Source organism: Notechis scutatus, chromosome Z (genome assembly GCF_049901735.1).
Source record: "Notechis scutatus isolate UNSWTSFEM ecotype Mainland chromosome Z, rNotScu1.2, whole genome shotgun sequence".
Classification (NCBI taxonomy): domain Eukaryota; kingdom Metazoa; phylum Chordata; class Lepidosauria; order Squamata; family Elapidae; genus Notechis; species Notechis scutatus.
Window position 1 is genome coordinate 103,399,101 of NC_142025.1, and position 23,402 is coordinate 103,422,502.

Genomic DNA, 23,402 nt, shown 5'->3' on the forward strand with positions numbered 1-23,402 from the left:
ATCTCCTTCCTTTTGCAGGACATAAGCATCACTCTTCTTGAAGAGAAGGTAAAGGGCAGGACTTAAGGAATGTATTGAGGGGCAGAGGAAATGATTTAGGAAGATGTGGCAGATGAGAGTTAGTCCTTTCATTCCCGCCCATCTTAACTGAGCTCACATACGGTACTAAGAATATTGTATGATTTGTGCAAGCTGATTCTGAACCCACTTCCTATATTGTAAGGGACTGTGGGAAAGTAAAGTAAAAATATTAAACTTTATGATGTATAAGGAATTGCCCTAACACTCTTTCCAAACCTACTTTCTTCCAAAGGACTTAGATTTCAGTCCCCAAAATGGCCAATCAATTTTTGGAGGGCATCAGGTGTGTGGGGGTGTGTGAAAATTGTGTTGGATTATTTGTTGGTGTAATTCATTATGATCTGAAGTAGACATATTTTATTCTTTTAGAACCTCTGGTCACGAATGCTTCTGACCATGACCAAATTGGGTGACAACCAAAAATTTTGCAAAATTTTTGCAACCACTCATGAACAAATACTCGGGGGGTGATCAAACACAGCCGCAGCGATTTCCCCTTTCGTACCATTTTTTGTACATGCATGTGCAGTCATTCCCAAATCAAGTTGCGACTGAAATCATAGAATGATTTACCGTCATGACCGGAGCTTCTATTGTAACTTCTTTTTGCTTGTACATTTTACTGTAAAATCCATTGATCAAAGATTGACTAAAAATTAGATTGCAGGAGGAAAATAGAAGACATAGAGAGGTTTACAGGTTAGCAACTAGTCACGTAGTAACAATTCAAACTTATAATGGGTCCCAAAAAGGTAGTTTTGAAATTCTGATAGCTATGTACTCCCCCACGCCATAGTCACATGATTATATTTTGATTGTATATAGGCAATCACATAATCATGATTTTTGCTGCTTTTTGCTGTTTTCCATTGTTTTCAGTTTCCAGCAAAAAATCTCCTATTGAATAAAATATATTTGTTTAATTGTTTCAGTGTTTGTTTAATAACCACCACAAAAATGTTAAAATCAGACAGAGTGACCTGCTTAACAACCTCCACAATGTACAACAATAATTCCATGCTCAATTATAGTTGTAAGTCAAGGACTACTTATATTCTATTTTACTACTTTTGTGTGTGAATAGAAGCTACATCTAAATTATATAGATTGGGGGATTTGAACACAGGACTCCCCTAATCTTTGTAGTGTTCCAAAAATAACTAAGTTTAGTATCCTAAGTAATATAGGATTAGCATAAAACTACACTTTGCAGATGTTGTTTAATTTTCCTTTTTACTTGCTTTTGTTAAACTGCTGATAAGTCAAAAACTTTGCTGATTTACTGCATATCATCCAAAGACCTACCAGTAAATCCTGTTCTACCTTCTGTGCGTATTTGATCTATATGCATGGTACTAACACACAGAACAGGAATGACAGCTCTCTACCCAAATAATTGGCACAGGATTAAATTGTACAAACCTTTGAATCAACAACATACTACATTGTTCCTGGAAACTTACCTATACCCTCTTAGGTGTCTATCCCATCTGTAATCAAAATATTGCACTAGAGACCACATTGTCTTGTAATTTTCAGTCAAGCCTTTTTCCACCTTCTTTATTTCTACTATTTACTTCTAGGTGTGTTCACACAATAGACACTACCACTATTAACTTGTCCATGATTTATCAGATTTTGAATTTATATGGCACATAGTCATAAATTAACTGGATGGGTTGAATTTGCTGCACATGGTTGATTAAAATATGATCAGTGAGTTTATGGTTCTATGAGTTGTATGAACACAGCCATTTATACCTTTACTTTCTACAATAGCTGATACAATTTTACAGTTTCAGGGCTACATTAACATTTTTGCTCACCTTAACATTTGAGAGCTTATGATGGCATAATTGAATTATTTTTATTGTTGTTCTATTTATAACAGATGTTGCATTTTAATTTTTTAATTTTAAATATACAAAGCCTAGAAATCAGATGGGGAGTAAATATTTCAAATAAATAAATAATAACATGTAAAATGGTAAAAGTTCAATAGAAAAAAATAAATGAAATTAAATTATGTAGCATGTAAATCAGCAAATAATAGTAATCCTCTTAAAAGCTGAATTTTATAAAAAAGAAGAAATATTTCTGGCTTTTTTTTACCAACTAAAAGGTATCAGTCCTCCAATCCAAATATTGTGGAGTGCTTGTTGCAATGTTTTGCAGAATCTAGTATATTAAAAAAATTTTTTAATGTTATTAAACAAAATTAATAAAAATTTTAAGATTAGGTACAGAATAAAACCAGTTTGATGGGTTTAGTAAGCATCTTGTACAATATTTATTACTCAGTACAAAATTTACAACTCTGTAATGTGCTAAACAAAAATAATTCAATTCTTTGACCATCTTATTTATCTTTCTAAACTTTTATCCTATAGAAAGGCACAATTATTACTATTATAAAATATACATCATGTTTTGAATATTAAAAAGACCTATATGAATCCTAAGCAATCCACCTGTTTTAATAGACAGGAAGGAGTGTTTGGTTTGTTGTTTGTTTTAACCCTACTTTGCTGAACCAATATATGAATTTAGAGAGATATGGCTACTCGGCTATACTTCTAGAAGTAAAGGAATGGCTGCATAACTCTTGGAAATTACCTAATTTGTGGCACATAGAATCAAGACTGAATTGGCTCTAGGACACTTCTCCAATCAATTGCCTCCATCTATTTTAGATTATAAAACCAATCTTCTCCTAGGTATTATGGCCAATTTTATTTATTTATTTATTTCATTTATATTGCCGCCTATTCGCCCATGGCAACTATAGTAGTGATAAGAGTTGCTGTTGAAAGCTATCTGCACAGGATGGAAAGATGGGTCTAGAGATTGACTTGCTCTGAAATCAAAGCGGGGGTGAGGCTGGACTGGTTTCTGGCACCTCTAGTTCCCCAACCGGCTGAACTTCATGCCTGCCACGTGATTTTCTGCCTCTCTCCATCTGCCCACAAAGTCAATTAAATTATTTCAAGCTCTCTTATCCTTCTATTCTTCTTCTCCATTAGCAGCTCAGTGTTGAAGAGGAACTGATATTTTCACTTGGGAGGTGGTGACAAAAGTGCAACACTGACTGTGGTAACATCCCCATCCCATTATTCCCATTTGTAATAAATTAGCAGAAATATGTGTGTCGTCTTGTCTGCTGATTCCAGACCCTGTGGCTGTAAGCGGCTTTTCCATCTCCCCCACCCCACCAGCTATACTTCTAAACTAGAATTTATAGCTGTCTGAGTTCAATTTATCTTGCCACGTCAAATGCTTCAAGCTATGGTGGGTTTTGGCAACAGGCTTCAAGCCTTCCTTTTTTTAAGGGTCCTTAACCCTTCTTCCTATTCCCTAAAATATCCTCTGAGTGTCTATTTGGGATTCCGCTTCCTGCATCAGCTCAGACTATCCTAACCCCACCAAAAATGATCTGAATTTAAGGAATTTTCTCTAAATACAGATTGGACAGAAAGAGCCCATCTGCCATTATTATGATATTGTCAGCAAATCCAATTCTCATGCTAACAGTTCATTATTTGGGAAAATCACTTCCATTCAAGAGACCCTGAAAAGTTCTTGGTATAAATCAGGGAGGAAATCATATGGCCTGTTTGATTTTGTTCAGTTTCAATTTCCAATAGTTCTCATTGGCTTGACCAATAGTGAGGAATGCTGTGAATTGTAGTTTATATCAGTTAGAGAACTCGACTTACAGTTCTTATAGCTCAACTTGGTCAAAGTGATTGTCCCAAATGGTGATAACAGCGCTTAGTTTTAAGGAATGGCTTCTTCCATTAGTTTCTATTCAGTCCTTTTACTCAAATAGCCTGCAATTAAGCTTGGGACTCTCATTGTGCAAAGTAAAAAAATTCTTATTTTAAACTATTATTATTAGTGGCTATCTGAAATCAACATTCTGGTTTGACTCTTTTTCTATAGATTCTCATTTTGCCAGGTGATATTTAAAAAAAAATTTATTTTCTTTTTTCAGAATCTAGAGGTACTCTTCTGTTCCTTCTAGAGGAGCCCTCAGGGCATCCCTCCCCATTTAACTTGGCATGATGATGTGCGAAGTGATGCCAACCATTAATGAGGACAACCGCCGTGGTTCGGCCTATGGGGCCGATGATGCCAATTTCGAGCAACTCATGGTCAACATGTTGAATGAGCGAGAACGACTACTGGAGACTTTACGTGACACCCAGGAAAGTTTGGCTACCTCCCAACTCCGCTTGCGTGAACTGGGTCATGAGAAGGAGTCACTTCAGCGTCAGCTCAACATTGCCCTCCCACAGGTCAGGAATGGGGATGTGAGAATAAAAGCTGGAAGGCTACAAGGGTTTCTTGGGAGAACTGAGTGGTAGGGATCTCAAAATCTTCACTGGTTGGAAAAACTGGCATCCAATGGGTGGGCTGAATGTACCCAGTTTTTTTTTAATATAAATTTTATTTGGGTTTTCACAAAAACATAATACAAATAAAACATCTTTTTTTTGAGAATAGCATGATCCCCGGTTATCACTTCTCCATACAGACACAAACTCAATTTCATATTCATCTTTGTGTTCTATTCCATATCTTATTACTATTTTAACATTTTCTCCATAATTTTTCCCCTCCCTTGGTTATCTCAACTTTATTTTTAATGATCTCATACCTAATTTAATTATATATCTTTTTCTAAGTTTCAATGTCTTTCTAATCATTATATTTATGCTTTTGTCTGTCCTGTTTCAATTTCATATTATCTTTTCTCATTAAACAAATTTTGCCCTGTAGTTACTAATTGGAGTATGACACCTTTATTTCTTTTAATTTTATCCATTCAACTCTTATTTAAACTTCAATTTATGCCTTTAAAATTGTAACATTCAATATAGTACATAACTTCCAGTCGAATTCTGCTTGATACATTCTTAAAATACACACTATGTTCATATATTTATATGTATGTATGTATGTATGTATGTATGTATGTATGTATGTATGTATGTATGGTATTCAGCTTTGTTCGGGTATTTTCTCACATTATAGTTGTGCTTTTAAAGTTGTAGCAACGTTTCGGCAGAATCTCATCTACCATCATCAGGCTTCTGTATAGTGTTCATCTGTGAGTCAGACTTTCACAGCCGTTTCTGTTTTAAATTTGGTGCTAGCCTACGCTGTGCCAGAATGGTTTTTTCTTCATCCTGATTGGTTGGGAGTCTTGGTCTGTGCTTATTGGTCTTAGAGTTTGCTGTGTTCTGCTTGATTGGTGTTTCTAGTATCTTCTGTCTGTTTTGTAGCTTTTTTTTGTCTTGATTGGCTGGCAACATTGTGTTTCCAGTATTGGAGGCTTTTAGTGCGCTTGGCTCCGAGTAAACAGACGGCTATCATTTATTAGGAAGCTAGGTTTCATCTGGGTGCCTGGTTGGGGTGTGTTTGAGCTGGAGGTATCAGGGGGGTCTGTTTGTGCCCAGATGTTTGCCTGGCTGGTGGTGTGGAGATTTTTTTGTTTGAGAGTGCAGGCTTCCAGATGGTGGAGTCATCTCTTGTATTCATGCTTTCAGGTCTTTTTTCAATCTCTATGGATTATCTGATAATTCTGTAGCTGGGGTTTTCTATAGTGGCTAGGGTTTTGGTGCCGACTTCACTCCCTTCACTCGACTTCAATGGCACCAAAACCCTAGCCACTATAGAAAACCCCAGCTACAGAATTATCATAGAATCCATAGAGATTGAAAAAAGACCTGAAAGCATGAATACAAGAGATGACTCCACCAGACTGTCAATTATTTGGAAGCCTGCACTCTCAAACAAAAAATCTCCACACCACAAGCCAGGCAAACACCTGGGCACAAACAGATCCCCCCTGATACCTCCAGCTCAAACACACCCCAACCAGGCACCCAGATGAAACCTAGCTTCCTAATAAATGATAGCCGTCCGTTTACTCGGAGCCAAGCCGCACTAAAAGCCTCCAATACAGGAAACACAATGTTGCCAGCCAATCAAGACAAAAAAAGCTACAAAACAGACAGAAGATACTAGAAACACCAATCAAGCAGAACACAGCAAACTCTAAGACCAATAAACACAGACCAAGACTCCCAACCAATCAGGATGAAGAAAAAACCATTCTGGCACAACATAGGCCAGCACCAAATTTAAAACAGAAACGGCTGTGAAAGTCTGACTCACAGACGAACCAAATACAGAAGCCTGATGACGGCAGATGAGATTCTGCCGAAACATTGCTACAACTTTAAAAGCACAACTATAATGATGTGGGAAAATACCCGAACAAAGCTGAATACCATACATACATACATACATACATACATACATACATACATACATACATACATACATAACAATAGTAAATGATGATGGCAGATGAGATTCTGCCGAAACATTGCTACAACTTTAAAAGCACAACTATAATGATGTGGGAAAATATCCGAACAAAGCTGAATAACATACATACATACATACATACATACATACATACATACATATAAAACAATAGTAAATAAAACACTTATTCCATTCCAATTCAATTCTATCATTAATATTAGTTAGAATCTTAACATCTTTAACAATTCTTTTCAATTGAATATCATACTTCCTTAGGAACACTTATAAACTTTCCATAATTAATTCTTTTTTTCCATATTTCTCTTCACTTATATTTTTATAAATCATTAATAATAATTAAAATGTTCCCATCCTTTCCTAATTTCATTCTCTCATTCTCTTTATTTCATTTATTTATTAACAAACATTCCACTGCATTACCGTAAGTATTTATCCATCATTTTAATCATACATTGTTTCATATTTTCTAAAATGATTTCTATTTCTAAATTAACAATACTATCTTATGTACCTTTGCAGAATCCCCTTTTCAATTAAATTTTCACCAATTATCTCTAAATAGGCTTATACTTTCAATCCTTATATATTTTCCCTGTTTCTCTATATCTTGTTTCTGTCTTTTATAACTTCTTTTCCTTTCCTTCTTCCCCCTCTTCTTCTCCCTCCCCTTTTTGCCCCTTTGTCTCTCTACTTCTAATTCTCTTTTCTGTAATCCTCTCTTCTGTTGCTTCCTAATATTGTAATTATTTTTCAAACTATTCTTTTTTTGGGTTGTTTTTTCAAATCTTAAACTTTTCACTCTCTTTCCCCTCCTTTCCTTTTTTTCCCTCACATAAAGTTACTTGATCATTAAAGATGGCTTCTTCTTTGTCCTGACCTTCTTGTTCTACAAGCGTTTCTTGTTGTTTCTCATAGTTCCAGATCTCCATTTCTAAAAATTGAAATACGAAGCCAAAAGAACCTCTTCCTTCTTGTGCATCTTCTTTCTTTTTTTTTAAGTTCCATTTTCAGTTCTGCTAAAAGTGATGCCATTTTAAACACTTTTAAACAACCGCCCGATTGATTTTAGTCATTTAAATCCAATAGCCAAATATCCAAAAATCGCCAAGTAATCCAAATAATTCAAAACTGTTTCTTCTTGCTTCTTTTTTCCACTTTCTCTTCCTGGGGTTCTATTATTTTGTTACAAAGTTTCAGTTAGAATGTATCTTTTAGGAATCTTGTTAAGGTTTCACTATAAGTTCCTTTTAGTTCCAGGCAGTCTCCTGAATGTACATAGTTTTTGAAGTTCTTTTATAGCTTTGGCAAAGTATAATTTGTGCTTGCATTAAGTAATTTATTCAGTTATTAATTTGAAATATTTATCCTACTTTTTATTGGATAAGGCTTCTAGTAGAGTGACTGATAGAAGATTCGGTATAATAATAATAGTGTGCCATTAGTATAGTCATAAAAATAATGACAGTGATGTTTGCCTGAACTTCCTATCTTTCTCATTGGATAGTGAATCATAATGGCCTTCAAGAGGAGAAACAAGCGACTTAGTGATGGAGGGGAGAGGAGAGGAGAAATGGAATATTGGGGAACATTCTTGAACATTTCCTTCCTAGATCCCTGTATTTTGCACATTCCTAGGAGAAGGCAATGATGGCAATTTACTGCATTGGCTCAGAAGTCTTTGGAGGAAGATAGAATTGCTCTGGGCAATTACTCAGAGGCAACTCCATCCAAAATATGATTTAATATTTGGAAAAATCAGATAAACCAGAGGTGAAATTAGAGGCCAGAAATTTTTCATTTGAGGCAGAGAAGTTAATCAGTTGAAATGTAAATCCCAAGAATTATTTCTGCACATTGGAAATCCCCACACTTACAGTTTATTTTATCATTGATTTCAGTGGAGAAAAAAAATGAAAATATATTATTTGGATATAAGATATGGTTAGAAGAAGTGGGGTGATGCTCTATGAACATTCTTCCTCCACTACATTGTAAAGATTTTTACTCCAGTGCCTCTGCTGGTTTTGTGAAGGGTAGAGAATGGTCTTATTAAATAACAAAAGAGGAAAGCAGTTGTGGCTGTTCTCTTGACACATGAGGATCAGCAGATCTGAGACATTTATATGATTTAGATTTGGAAAGCCACTATAAGGATCTTATTTTTGTTTTGTTAAGTTGTGACCTGTTCTGAACAAACCCCCCAAAGTGGTTTGCTGTTGCCTCCTTCCTAGTCTGAGAGAGAGTGACTGGCCCAAGGATTCCTAAGAGATTTTGTGCCCAAACAGCCTCCCAGTTTCTAACCTAATGCCTTAACCACTACATTAAACTGCCAATCATTGTAAAAGTAGCTAATGACAATTTCCTTGTGTCAGAGGAAAATAGATTGAAAAGAATGCTATAGGTGAAAAGTTTTTTGTTTATTTGGGAGCTCCAATTATAAATGGTAAGAAAGATTAAAAAAAAACCACAATGTTTGAATTACAGTGATTTCTTTGTTCTACCAGAGGATGTATTTTAAAACTGCAAAACTGTTCTCCTTAGGCTCATTATACTCTATTATATTATATTATACATTATATTCATATTGTACTTTACAGTAAATTTAAGAATATTCAATTTTTGAAAATATCCCTTTGGGTATCCTGTCTAATGCCACAAATGGGCACATATTGGATTGTGAAAATAAACTATGTAACAGTCTTTTTCTTTTTAAAATAGTGCATGTATTGATACCTTCTTTTTCATATCTTCTTTTCTTTTGATATCTTCTTTTCCTATTAAGGGCCTACAGTGCAGTTCCTAGCAATTAGACAAAACTCTTAATACATGAAATGATTTTAGAAGGAAACAAAGGAAATGTAACAGCCAGCAGTTTCAAAGCAGTAAAATTCAGAAAATGCTTCACAAAATAAAAATACTGTGATGTTATGCTCTGAAACTAGGGTGCTAGATATCTGAACATGCAAAGGAAATGACAAGACAATTGGATAAGAGGTTAAAGGTGGGAGTGAGATTAAAAGGAGAAAGCAGTAATTATTTTTCTTTAGAAACAAACATTACCATGAAATACAGCAAAAATGTACTTATAGTAGGTCTACATCTAGAATATTATTTTTTCCAGCATCAGAAAGACTATTTTTTCAGTCACAATTTTCCAACAAATCTTTATTTTCAAGATCACTCTATATTATTGATTCTATATTAATATAGATTTGACAATGATGCACTTTTAAAATTTCACCATAGAAATGTATGGCAAGTCATGTGATCTACAGACTGTAGTGATCATAGATTTGAAAGGGCTGGATTGAAGCCAATTGCTGGAATCAGGAAATAAATAATGTAAATCTAGGCTGTCAAGTCTATTGATGTACGATAGAAACAAACAGACAATTTACAGAGTCATACTATTAAACAAAAATTGAATGACTGCTGTGAAAACAGCATCCCTCTCAAAAGAAATTCACCTTCAAAGAAACTCAAAAAACTGGACAATTGATTTTAATGCTGTGGCTATGGGACAAAGGACCCGAGGGGGAAAAAAAAAGGATATGTGGCCCTTTTGTTGAATGTCTGGTAAGTCTACTTGAAACCAATAGCAAACCAATAGTCAATGCTGACACATTTCTGAAAGTAGTTCCCCATCTATGGCCCCCTGCATTATGTAATGGCTATATTTAATTGGTTTATAAGTGAAATATCTCTGATTATTATAATTCATGATGGATTTATATCCTCCAAATATAAATACCAATATCTACCCACATACGAATGGAGATGAAGAATGACAGATCTTGAATTTAACAGTTATGGAAGTCTGAAGACTTCCCATCTCTTGACATACAGGTAGTCCTCAACTTAACAACCACTTATTCAGGGAGTGAAGTTACAATGGCACTGAATGAAGGAACTCACAGCTAGTTCCTGAAGTTATGTGATCAAAATTCAGGTGCTTGGCAACTTGCCTGCACTTAACGACCACAGAGGCACTTCAATTCTCCTCACCCTGGCTTTCAACTTCTTGCTTTTGCTGCTGACCAAAGATGTCAGGCCTGCTCCTGCAACACAAGCTGTTTTCCCAATATCACGTATGGCAGTTTCCTTGTGAGATCAGGGGAGGATAGCCTCATGTGACAACCAGTTGCCTCATGAAGGACTGTGGCAGGTGTGCCTCAGGAGCACAAAAATGACAAAAATGAGCTGGAGCAGCAGAGCGCAGGACAGCAGGGGCTTCAGACTGCATGACAATAAAGGCTGCTGGGACAGGCTAGGCTTGCTTCCCAAGACTCAGTGATTTTTGTGTCACACTGCTGGGCCAGGCTGGACTTCACATGGTGCAAAAGGCCTCCCTGCTGTGCTGCAACTCTAGGCTTTCCTTATGGTGCAAAGGGGCTTTGTGGTACACTGTGACTTTGGAGTTGCAAAAAGCTTGTAGCCCCAAAGCCAAGAACGCCAAGAAGCCCCGAGCCCCAGCTTTCTCCAGCTTTCCTGGGTTTCCACTATACCATGGCACCCTGTTTTCGCAGCCCAGGCCTCCCTCATGCTTCCATGTCCTCCCACTTTTTTTTACTTGGGATTCCTGTCTCTTTCTGCTTAATGTCCTGTTGGTCTTGAGATTACGTGGGCAACAGGGAATGTCTAATTTGCCATAGGATAAGCAATGCTGTCGTGTGACTATGCAGTTTATGATCACATTGCTTAGCAACAAAATTCTGGTTCCAATTGTGGTTGTAAGTTGAGCACTACCTGTAAATTTTGGTATGTGGGAAACTGGATCAAGAAAGACTTAAAAAGGAAAAGGTCAGATAAGAGATAGCACAGCCTGAAACTGGATAGTTGTGGGGCAAGAGGCTCAGAAAGGTTTTTGGGGCTGTAAAGGAGATGGCAGGATAGATATATACTTTCATTCTTGCTTTACAATAAAGTAGAATTATCTTGCCTGTTGTGATTCCTATCTGGTTTACCCCATGAGGTTGACCATTGGGGTTGATAATAACATAATACTGAGAAATAAAAATGTATGAAAATGAAATGGGATTGGTCCAATAGGGTTTTAAATGTGGAAATACAAATATTCTGGATAATTTAATTTATTAAACTTGAATGTTGCCTGATTCTCAATAACTCTGATCTATTGCATTTTGCACTCTTTTGCCCCGCCCCCTTTAGTTCTATATCATTTTTGAGGAGAGTTCTGAATGCAAAGAAATGTGATAATCGGGATTCAGCTAAGGCCATGCTAGCAGTAGTTCTGAAGTCCTGTTGCTCCTACTTTTTATTCTCAAGACAGGGAGTTTAGAAAATGCAAATTCATCATTTGGGCACAAATTATTATTCAAACAATGATTCTCTAAATATCTGGCAGATTTAATATTTATATATATGATGCAAATGTGAGTTTTCCCAATTTTAATGTGACTATTCACATTTCTTTTCAAAAATACATTTTTAAGAAGTAAGCAGATATTTATCGCTACAACATGACATTTTGTAATTGTCCATTCACTATTTCCTGCCGTAGGACTGCTGCCATTTTTAATAACACTAAAGTTGAAATCATTCACAAAGTCCTAAAAAAACAAGACTTTGTTAAGACCCTGTGTGAGTATACATTCCCATATGTATCCTTTGGGGGTAAGAAACAATATTTTGCTGTTTTGTGTTCCTTTTTTGTTTCTTATGCAATTGAGAAGAAAAGGTGATGTGGGAAGACATGAAATCATTATTAATTTAGAATATATATGCATTTTTTCCCTGAAATTGTAGTATAAGAACAGGCTGGTCGGTATGGTACTTTAGCTTTTCAATCAGTTAAAGGAATTGTGAGGATTAGCATATAAAACATCTGGATGAAATCTGACTATCTACTATTATCACATACATTATAATAACATAGTTATAGTGATGTATTTTACTATTAGCCATAAGTGTCCTGAAAATCTACAAAACTGCCATTTTGACATGTGGTCCCCAACATCTAAGATGGAAATGAGTGGCTTTGATTGGAATTTTGAGAATGTCAGGCTGTGCCCCCCTCAATTTCTCCTCACCACCACACTCCTCGCTCCAAATTAAATCCAAACATTCCGGATATGGAAGAGACTTTGGAAGGTTTTGCTAAGAAAAAATAATAATGTAAAGAAGAAAATCTGGCTGTAGGATTTAAAACTCCTATTTCTGAGATTTAAAACATTAGAATAATTATCAAGAGCATAATTTAAAGCACATTACACTGTGGTCCTCATCATTTACTGGATTTGACTTGTTTGGATAGCAGTTTTTTACACATAAAAAATAAAACAACACATTTCTTTCTTTGGCTGTTGCCTTCAGTACAAATGCAGTGTTTCATTTTTTATATAGTTAAAATAAAATAGTTTTACTATTTTAATCAGCTTTTGAATTGATATATTTTCAGAAGGTATTAAAATGGTTGAAAGGATTGTCAAATCTGCAATAAGGTTGTAATAAAAAAATTGGAGAAAATGTAATGCATTTCATTATTTAAATTTATGTTGTATTGCATTTAAACAATATTAAATTGGCTTAAAGTGGTTCTAATATATATAATACACATATCTCTATATACATTGACATCAATATCCCTATTGACTCAAACAATAAAAACAGTAAACCTGATAATGTCAATCATTTATATAAAAAGAAATAATTTAATAATAATAATAATAGCAGGTTAACTGCACTTTGTTTCTTACCACTCTCTTCGCATCCTTCCACATGAACGGTTCTGTGTGATGCTAAATCATGCATGTCAAACTAAAGAGGGAAAGGAAATAAAAAAATAATGCAAAATAATCTCTTTTCAATGAAGAAATGGATTGGTAATAACATGAGTGAAACTCAGCCATAATAAACATAAAAATGTCACAGACAATGCAGAATCAATTAGCATGTGAGGAGTAAACAGGCAAGCCATGATAAGAAGGGATGCAAAGCTAGAATTGTTGGATATATGAATTATATATAAATCAGTATGGAACAAATTAGAAAATATACTGTTTGAACTTTCTTTCTTCATTCCTTTCATAATTTAAAAATGTGGGTTTTGAAAGGAAGAAAATCAGAGTGATATTTGAATTATATAACAAGTGAATTCTGGCTATCTTCAAATCAAACAGATTAATATAAATTCATAGCCGAACAAAAGGAACAACCAGTGATTTAGACTCAGTAGATTTAGCTGGTATAGTGAATCAGTGTTGTTGAATTACTTTGTGATATTAACAGCAGTGTATGTGACGATCTGTAAGGAAGGATTAAAAAAAAGTCAAGGTGGCAGCTCCATGATCAAAAGAGCAGGGCTTCAGTCACTCAATTGCAGGAGCTATCTTGATTTTTTTTTTTTTAACCAACCATGAGTTAGTAATACTTACTTTGCTTAAAAAGAGAAGTTTATGAAGAACAACATTGCACATTAGTGCAAAGATTGAAGCTACTGCCAAAAGCCCCAGAGGACTCCGTTTTAGGCAATCTTTTGAGTTGTGACCAAAACTGAGACCAGAATTTCTGTTGCTAAACAACAAAATGTTGCTAAGTGAGTTGCGCCTGTTTTTATAGTCTTTCTTGTCACAGCTGTTAAGTGAATCATTGTAGTTGCTAAGTGAATCATGTGGTCATTAAGCTAATCCAACTTCCCCCATGACTTTGCTTTTTGGAAGTTGGCTGGGAAAATCCGCAAATGATGATCACATGACCCTGGGATGCAACTGTTGTAAATACATGCTGATTGCCAAACACCCACATTTTGATCATGTGACTGTAGGAATGCCTTGACGATTGTAAATATGAGAGCTGATTGTGAGTTGCTTTTTTAAAAGTAGCTGTAACTTTGGTCAATAAATGAATGATTGTAAGTTTAGGACTACCTGCAGGTAGGCAAGCAGGCAAAAAGGAAGGGAGAGAGGGAGGGAGGGAGGGAAAGAAAGAAAGAAAAAAAAAGATCATGAATACTTCAGTTTGGAGAAACATCATATTTATATTTATAGCAGAGATCTGTTTAATTTGGCATAGATCATCTGCAACCTACTACAATTTAGAGCTTCCTCACCCAGACACTTTTTAATTTTGAAGACGATGAGCAAAATAAATGAAATAAAAATAATAGTGGAACCACAAAATAAACAAATGAAGATGCTAAAGTACTCCAGGACTGTAAAATTCAAGCAAACAAATATTCGTCACATAACCATTTTTGATAAGAAAGACAATGTCTGGTGGACATGGCAGTACCTAGAGGCAGTAAAATAGAAGAGAAAGAGCTGGAGAAGATGGCAAAATACAAAGAGTTACAAATAGAAGTAGAATAACTATGGTAAAAGAAAGCAAAGGTAGCAGCAACTGTAATAGGCATCTTGAGTCCAGTCCCCAAACTGGAATTCTTTGAATCCCATTGGCATTGACAAAATCCTCATCAATCAATTACAAAAGGCAACTTTACTTAGAACAGCTTACATCCTGCAATTATACCATTAACATTATTAAACAACATCTGCCTATCCCAAGTCTTTGGGAAAGATTTGATAGGTGTACATAAATGCCAAATCCAGCCTAAACTATAATAATATGCATTTATTAGTTCCCCCAGTCACTGAAACAGTTTAAACCCATGAAAAAGGTTGGGCATTTTTTGAATTCAGCTACTGCAGTTAGCAAAACATAGTTTTGTTGTAACATCATGTATGAGACAATACATTGTGGTTTATACAGTAAACAAAATATTATTTAAAAGAAATGATTGTTTCTTGAAGTGTGTGAATCCTGCCAATAGTTTTTAGAATGTTATCCATCCTTCTTTTTCTATGTACTGTACTAGACTGGAGTTGATCTTCACTGCTTTAGAAGTAATAGGCTACCTTCTCTAATCAAAGCATGAACCTTTCCATAAATTAGAAAACTTGGTCTATATGCCTGTCTGTTTCCATCTAGTGGCTGAAGAAAGTACTGACCCAAATAAAAATTCAGTTAGAAAACGCAACTGTTGGTATGCCGAATATTGCTAAGCACCATTTTGTATAGAGCCCAGGGTTTCAAAACAAAACAAACACCTTTCTTCATTCTATTCAAGCATCTAATGTTAGATGTACATCCCATTTTGCTTGGTAATCCTAATAGTAATAGGTAATCCTTTAATTACAATCATTCATTTAGTAACTTCGAAGTCAGAACATCACTGAAAATAGTGACTTACAAACTGGTCCTCATACTTACAATTGTTAAAGCATCCTCATAATCAGGTGATCAAAATTTAAGCACTTGGCAACCAACCTGAATTTTTGATTCGTGCAGCATCAGAGGATCACATGATCACAATTGTTGACCTCAGAGGACTTCTGACAAGCAAAGTCAATGGAAGAAGCCAGATTCATTTAATAACCACATGACTCACTTACTAACTGCAGCGATTCATCGAACAATCATGGCAAGCAAAAAAAAAAGTTGTGAAATCAGGCACAATTCACTTAACAATGCCTTATTTAGCAATTGAAATTCAGGTCCCAATTCTGGTTGTAAATTGAGTACTATCTGTGAATGTGATAATTAGATTCCTATGCATCTTTGTTTAGACTTTTCTCCATTGTTATGTAGTTTTGCATATTGGAACATTTTGCTTTTTTATTCTTTGTACTCATTTCAAATCTTTGACTTACTCATTGGTCCTATTTGCATGTCCTAATCTAAATTGCAAGTTTATAATCAAGGCCAAGTTGCTCAACCTGAGCTTCCAGAGCTGCATGCATTCCCAGAGTATGACTCTCAAGAGACTTCCAAAAGCTGCCAGCAAATTGTATTATAGAACATGCCAGAAAAATAAAAATAAGATATTTTCTTAGTGTTCCAGGGATTTATTCAAGGAGATCAATATATTATAACACATACAATCAAGGCATGAAATGAGAGTCTCTGTCTCCCCTTCAATGCTTCTCTTTACCACAATTATCTGTTTTTTCTACTAGGAATTTGCAGCACTTACTAAGGAGTTGAATTTATGTAGGGAACAACTGTCAGAGCGTGAGGAAGAGATCTCAGAACTAAAGGCAGAACGGAACAACACACGGGTAATATCTTCAAGGAATAGAAAATGCTGTTTTTCCAGTTTTATTTTGAATGCTAGAATATTCCAGATTCTAGTATATTAATTGGTAATATTAAATGATAGCTTCCCCCAAATTCAGTCTACTACTTTCAGCAGTCTACTATACTTTCAGCTAATATATTTATTAATATGAAACACTTTTCCTCAAAATGGTTTGTTGACATATTCCATGTATTTTATAAAATTATGTTGGTGTACTGTGTTATTGATACAAACATACAGTATATGATCTTAAACACCACTCTAAATAACTAAATAACTAAAGCCTTGTACACAGTCAATTTTCCTTTCTCATCATATTTTTTCATTATATATAACTATGTATGTGCACTGGTAAAATACTACACAAAAATAATTTTGATGCAGATGTATGTACAGGCAAAAGGAAATTTTGTAATTATTAATGTCTGTTATTTATTTTACCTTTTAGTTGTTCATTAAATTTGTCTGTTCTTTTTTAAATCTTCATTAAGAAATTGTCTTCTTGTTTGCTCCCCGTTCCTAGTCTCCCATCAGAGTAGAACTTAGCTCCTTCTGCTTCTAAAAGCTGGGGTTTTTTTTCCAGTGGAGCTTGCCTCAGTATCTGAAAGCAAAACTGCCTTTCTGTCCTTGCTGTTTGAAAATGCCACCATCTTGGCCCTGATTTATCTACTTTATAGAAATGGATGTTTGAGAAGAGAGAAGAGATGATTTCTGCAAAACAAATGAACCTTTGTGCAGAGTCCTACAACTCTGATGATTTTGGCATTTGCTATCTTTCCAGTTACTGTCCTATCCCAGGGCACAAATACACGAAGGGGTAGTTTTGTTCTTTACTAAATGAGGCTTGCAAACATATGTGCTTGCACTATAGAGACAAATTCTCCCCAAAGTTTAGCAAGAGTTCCAAATTAAAAGCTTTCAAGAGATCCATATGAATGTGGCACGTAGGAGAAAATAAGTGGAATCTGAGGGTCAGAGCTCGTAGCAGATTTGTCAGCCAGCCAGGTTCAGTGACAGGATTGGGAGGTTCACAAGTCAAGGTGCACTATGTGGGAATTAATGGGTGGTAGTTGTCAGGGGGAATCTTGTCCTTAGTAGAAGCAATCTGAGTGGAGTTAAAACTGTGCAAGCAATTTTGCAACATACCTTTGCTCTTCTCTCTTTGCAGCTTGCCAAGGTCTTCTTTGGGTAGGGGCAGTAATTCTATACCCTCATCATCAGAGTACAATAGCAGTTTGTCTGCTGAGATTTGCCTACCTCCTTTGCCTTCTCAAACAGTGATCTGGCTGGTGGAAGTGGAGCTTGCTGCTTCTCTCACTCAGCACTTCTGGAGCTGACTGCTTGTTGTGGGTTCCCTCCTCTGACTCGGAGTCTGAATGCACTGTGACAAAATTGTATCTTTCTCAATCTTTCATCTTCTTCATCTGTCTGCTTCTTCTTAGCTGCTGCTAGAACATCTGGAATGCCTAGTATCACGACATGAGCGTTCCCTTCGCATGACAGTAGTGAAGCGTCAGGCTCAGTCCCCAGCTGGAGTCTCCAGTGAGGTGGAGGTGCTGAAGGCTCTCAAGTCACTCTTTGAACATCACAAAGCTCTGGATGAGAAGGTGAAAAAAATATTAACTGGAGAAACCAAGAGTGCTTGGCTTTTGGAGACAGGGAGCTTTACCTGTCCTGAACATTTCCTTCATCAGCAGCCAGAGTGTTGCTGGCTAAAATTCATGTAAAGCCCTCACTATGTGAAGCAGCACATACCGGGTGAATTATTTTGAATTGTTCTCAAGATGCAAAACTGAATTGGCTGAAGAATCAGGCAGACGCACAAGGCACAAGGCAGAGACAATCAAGTATAGGACACAAGGCATAACTATTCCTTTCTTTTAAAAAAATGCTTGTTAAAAAGTTTTACAGTACTGAAGGGTAGTATCAACTGAAATCAGAAAGAAAGGAGTAGAAAGAAACGTAAATTCAAAAGGTGAAAGAAAGAGAAGGAAAAAAACAGGAGAGGAAAGAAAAGAGACAGAAAAAAAATGGAAATAAGTGATTCCCAGTCTTCTTTGCAATAAGTACAAGCAAATTAATATTTCTCCACCTTCTATGAGGTTACATACATAAATCACTTCTTCCCAAATCCCACCTTACCCATTCACAAATCCAAAATTCATTATAGTTTCTATTCAAATGTTGATAAAAGTCCACCAAGGTTTTCCAGAGTTTTATAGAAATATTTCTCATTTTAACCCTGATCAAATCAACTTTATATTCTGTTCTATCAATTATCAGGTTGCTATTGTGGGATTAAATCTCCATTCAAGGTTTTCTTCCTCTTCAAGGCTTTAGAAACCCTTTTTTAATATCCAGCAATGTCCTTGCCCAGGTCATTTTTCAAATTTTGCTTTATAATTTTTAATTCCACTCTGATTATCATCTGTTTTATATTCCTTTTTTAAAAATTTCCAATATTTCTGCATCAGATGGAATTTATTTCACATCTTCATCCCATCTGTCTATAAATTCTTCCACATAGTTTAGAACCTTCTTCAAAAATTGCATATACAAATGCAGAAAATATTGCTGTCAGTTTAGGTTTTTTTGCAGTTCGTCAAAAATCATGAAATGTCTCAAGTGTCATACCTTTGTCATTTTGTAAATTTCACTTTTTCTTCATCCTGCCTGGAATTTTAGTCCCCACGAGTGCCCATTTCTGTATTGATAAAGCCTCATGCTTCTTTGATCCTACTTTCAACTTTCAGCCAATGATTCCTTTGCTAATAAACAACTCATGTTTTCACATCAATTTTTGAAAAAACTTAGATTTTTGCTAAGTCCTAATACAGGTAGTTCTTGACTTACAATAATTCATTTAGTGAGTATTCAGAGTTACAATATCACTGAAAAAAGTAATGACCATTTTTCACGCTTACAACCATTGCAGCATTCTCTTGGTCATATGATCAAAATTTGGACACTTGGTAACTAACTCATATTTATGATAGTTTCAGTGTCCTGGAGTCATGTGATCACCCTTTGTGAACTTCTGACAAAGTCAATTGGGAAGCCAGATTCATTTAACAATCATGTTACTAATTTAACAACTGCACTGATTCATGCAACAACCGTGGCAAAAAAAAGTCGTAAAATGAAGTAAATTCACTTAACAACATAGCAACAGAAATTTTGGGCTCAATTATGATCATAAGTTGAGGACTACCTGGATATCAATTTTATGTAGTCCCTTAATTCACTTAAACTGAGCCATGGTGGTGCAGTGGTTAGAATGGAGTACTGCATGCTACCTCTATTGACTGCTGGCTACCTACAATTTAGCAGTTCATATCTCACCAGGCTCAAGGTTGACTCAGCCTTCCATCTTTCTGAGGTCAGTAAATTGAGGCCCCAGATTGTTGGGGGCAATATGCTGACTCTGTAAACCACTTAGAGAGGGCTGTAAAGTACTGTGAAACGGTTTATAAATCTAAGTGCTATAGCTAAAACTTTCTTAAACTACATTTTTAGTTAGCTTTTTGCATTTATTTGTTATATTCTAAACTGTTTAAACTGTTCATTAGTTCTTTTTTTAGGAATGGAGTATAATTAGGTCAGGTTATACTCATCATACAGCTTTTCAAGCTTGTAGTTTGGAAGACCTCTTTTAACTATGAAATCATTGTAAAGCCAAAAGTGGGATTAGACAAACCCAGTATCCTTAAAAAGGCTGCAGCAGAGTTTAATGGCTTTCCTTGTCTCTCAATGCTCAGACTTGTGGGATGAATGCTGCCTGTAATCTTGTGAAAGCAGTTATGTGGAACTCAAGAGGGTGATTTCTTGTCCTTGTTCGGAGAGGTTCTGTTGGATTGAGCCAGTTCATAAGTTGTCACCACAGTGGGATCGCTGGTGTTTCAGAGACACATCTAGTTCACCATTTTCTCATCTGGAAGTCCAGCTATTTCTTTATTACTTCACTAATTGTAACTATATCTGATTCATGGCAGGTTCGAGAACGGCTGCGAGTGGCATTAGAGCGTGTTGCAGTATTAGAGGAGGAGCTGGAAATGTCTAATCAAGAGGTAAGAAAGAGGTCTTGTTTCTATCTTAGGGATATTATTACCTAAAAAGTACTCCAGAAATACTTTGTGATACAAATGTGATCTGGTGAGTCTTTGAATATCAATGATTTCACATGAGTGGTGGTTGAGACTAACAAGAGAATTGTGTCTTTGGAGATTTCGTTGTGAATATAGTGGAAGGCAAGATAGCACATAAATGCAAGTTGGGCTGCTGCCCGAGGCTTATTACTTGAAAACAAATTTTTTAATATATTTGCAGTTTTTCCGGGGGCCCAAATTTAATACTCAGGTCCAGGTGTCCACTCCTTGAACTTGTTTTTCTTTGTCCGCTTGTGGGGCTGAGATGCTTTGTTTAAAAAATATCAACAGTTGTTAAAGATGTTTGTTTATTCCAGTCAAATTCTATACAGTATCTGATAGCAGGATCATTGCTTTTATACTTACAGCTCCAGATCTGCATTATCTCAAAAATTCAGTTCAGTGGCCTATCTCATCCCTAAAAGCCATAATTCAAGTAGTTATTGTGAAATACAGTCTATGGACCTTACAGGGCAGTTCATTTCTTGCACTAAGCTATAATGTAGTTTGGGTTTAGCTTAGAATCTTACTGAAATCTACTCAGAAGCTAACCTTATATATTTTGCTGAAATCTGGGTAGCAGAAAAAGAGTTGTAGAGCTGATTCAGCTGTGATTCTTTGAATTCTCAGTGCAGCATCTATCCAGATTGTGAGTGCTCAGAGCAGGGAAGGTGCTATAGGCCAGGAGATTGCTATCTTGCTTCCCAGAAAGACTCCCCAACTTGGGAAAGATTCTAAGACCTTTTACCCAACACTTGGTTAAGGAGACAGGCTAAGGGTGCTGTTGGTAAGCCACCATCTCTCTGTGCTACAGCTTCATTTGAAGTAGTCTCAAATATAAAGTTGGAAAACTCTATGGCAGTATCTTGGGGGATTTTAGCAATCATCCTAAAGTACTTTACACAAAGTTAGCTCAAAGTTTCATGAGCTGAGTGACAATTTCTATCTGAGTCTATCTCAAACTGTTATTAGACTTAAGATAAAAAAGGAGATATTCCTGTGATTTAGGTTTTATCTCTTCTTGAGAGAGAAGCAGCCTGATATTAGCATTTTGACTTTATCATGGCCACATCATCATCTGCTGAATATGGTCAAATTTCTGTTGCATGGTCTTTCCTTGAAAATATAATATTCACATGGAATTTGGGAATTGGGAACAAGGATAAGATGTATCATTGTTTAGTCTTCTATATGAGTTCTTGATCATTGCTTATCTTGGCTTATTTGGAAGAACTGAAGGGATGAGTGAATGCATCTTTGTGTGATAGAGTGGGATTGTTGGAAGCAATCATTTGCCCTTTCCAGAAGAAACCTTCTTTGGATACTCATATTTTAGGAAACAACTGTTCAGTCACAAATAGCCTTTTTGAGCAAGATGCTTGAGAGATTGGAATTTGTGCAGCTGCAGATATTTTTGGAAGACACCAATTGTCTTGGCCTTTTTCAGTTCAGTTCTTCAGTTTTGAGATAGGTAGATAATCCTTTACAGAAAAAAAACAGAAGGAATGCAACTTCACTGATCCTGCTTGATCTCTTAGGGGCTTTTGATTTCTACTACATATTGAATTTGATATTCTTGTATAACATCTCTGTGAATTGTTTTAAAGTAGTAATACTGCAACTTTCAGGAATATTTCATAGGGTATTGGGTTATGGTACTATTACAAAGCCTGATAGTTATACCATGGGTGCCAGAACTGACGACATTGACTTGTTGAACAAATCATGATTACATAAACTCTTGACATGGTCCTATAAATGAATGCAGTCAGAGAATCTGGATGAAAATTCATGGTAGTGAAACAGTGTGGAGATAATATTTTATGCTGGAACATGGTAATCGGTATGTAATGTTGACAGTATATTCTCCATACTAAAAGAATCTTCACTGCTGCTGAAAAGGCTGTCCTGGTTGCTACCTATTTTTTACTCATTAAAATTAATAGTAATTCTACATATTTTATTTTTTAAAATGTTGTTACCTCTTTCCAATCTGCAGTCTCTTTCCCTTCGAGAGCAGCTTGCCCGATGCCGATCTGGCCTAGATGATGCCAGCAAAGAAGGAGATGCCCAGTTATGTGTAAGTGGCTCTGGAAGGCAGATTTGAGGGGAAGCAGATGAGGATAGTAGAAGGAAAGGTGAAATGACATAGGGCTTCCTGCTGAAATGATTTAGGGCTTCCTGCCTGAGCAGAGGAACTGGAGATCAAAAAGATCCCATCCAACTCTGTTATTCTGTAAATGTATAGAGAGTTTACTTTAAAAAGTTGGTTAGATCAAGCATACATGTTCATTGTGCCCTTCTATGAGGACATTTTTTAATTTTTATTGAGTTATGAAAGCTTCTTATATAGCAATTCTGGGGTATTTTGTTTTTTTTAATGTCCCTAATTGCTCCAGACATTTTTCTATTTAAGTTCCTTCTTGTTCTTTATGCTGCCTTGCTTCCTCCTAACGTCATGTTTCACCAGTGGTGGGATTAAAAAATTTTTACTACCGGTTCTGTGGGCGTGGCTTGGCTTGGTGGGCATAGTTTGGTGGATGTGGCAGGGGAAGGATACTGCAAAATCCCCATTCCCTCCCCACCTCACTAACATGCTTTCCAGCTCCGTTCTCCTGTGCAGGGCAACAAAAGAAGACCCAACCGATCAGCTGGGTCTCAATGGGAGGCAGAGAATAGATGGGGCATAAACAGTCAGAGGTGGCATTTGCCAGTTCTCC

At 36.0% G+C, this 23,402-nt stretch overlaps 1 protein-coding gene across 19 annotated transcripts in view; it reads left to right on the forward strand.

Moving 5' to 3' along the window:
* PPFIA3 (PPFI scaffold protein A3) overlaps positions 1 to 23,402 on the forward strand; it is a 62,691-nt gene that overhangs the window by 6,615 nt on the left and 32,674 nt on the right. For 18 of the 19 annotated variants that reach the window (XM_026669597.2, XM_026669600.2, XM_087948129.1 and 15 more), the window contains exons 2-6: positions 4,076 to 4,379; positions 16,416 to 16,517; positions 17,980 to 18,144; positions 20,530 to 20,604; positions 22,682 to 22,762. In XM_026669597.2, the coding sequence (XP_026525382.1) occupies positions 4,143 to 4,379; positions 16,416 to 16,517; positions 17,980 to 18,144; positions 20,530 to 20,604; positions 22,682 to 22,762 (660 nt within the window). In that variant the 5' untranslated portion in view covers positions 4,076 to 4,142. Of the gene's footprint in view, positions 1 to 1,092; positions 1,115 to 4,075; positions 4,380 to 16,415; positions 16,518 to 17,979; positions 18,145 to 20,529; positions 20,605 to 22,681; positions 22,763 to 23,402 lie in introns of those variants that run through there. The other variant, XM_087948124.1, reaches the window with a different exon arrangement.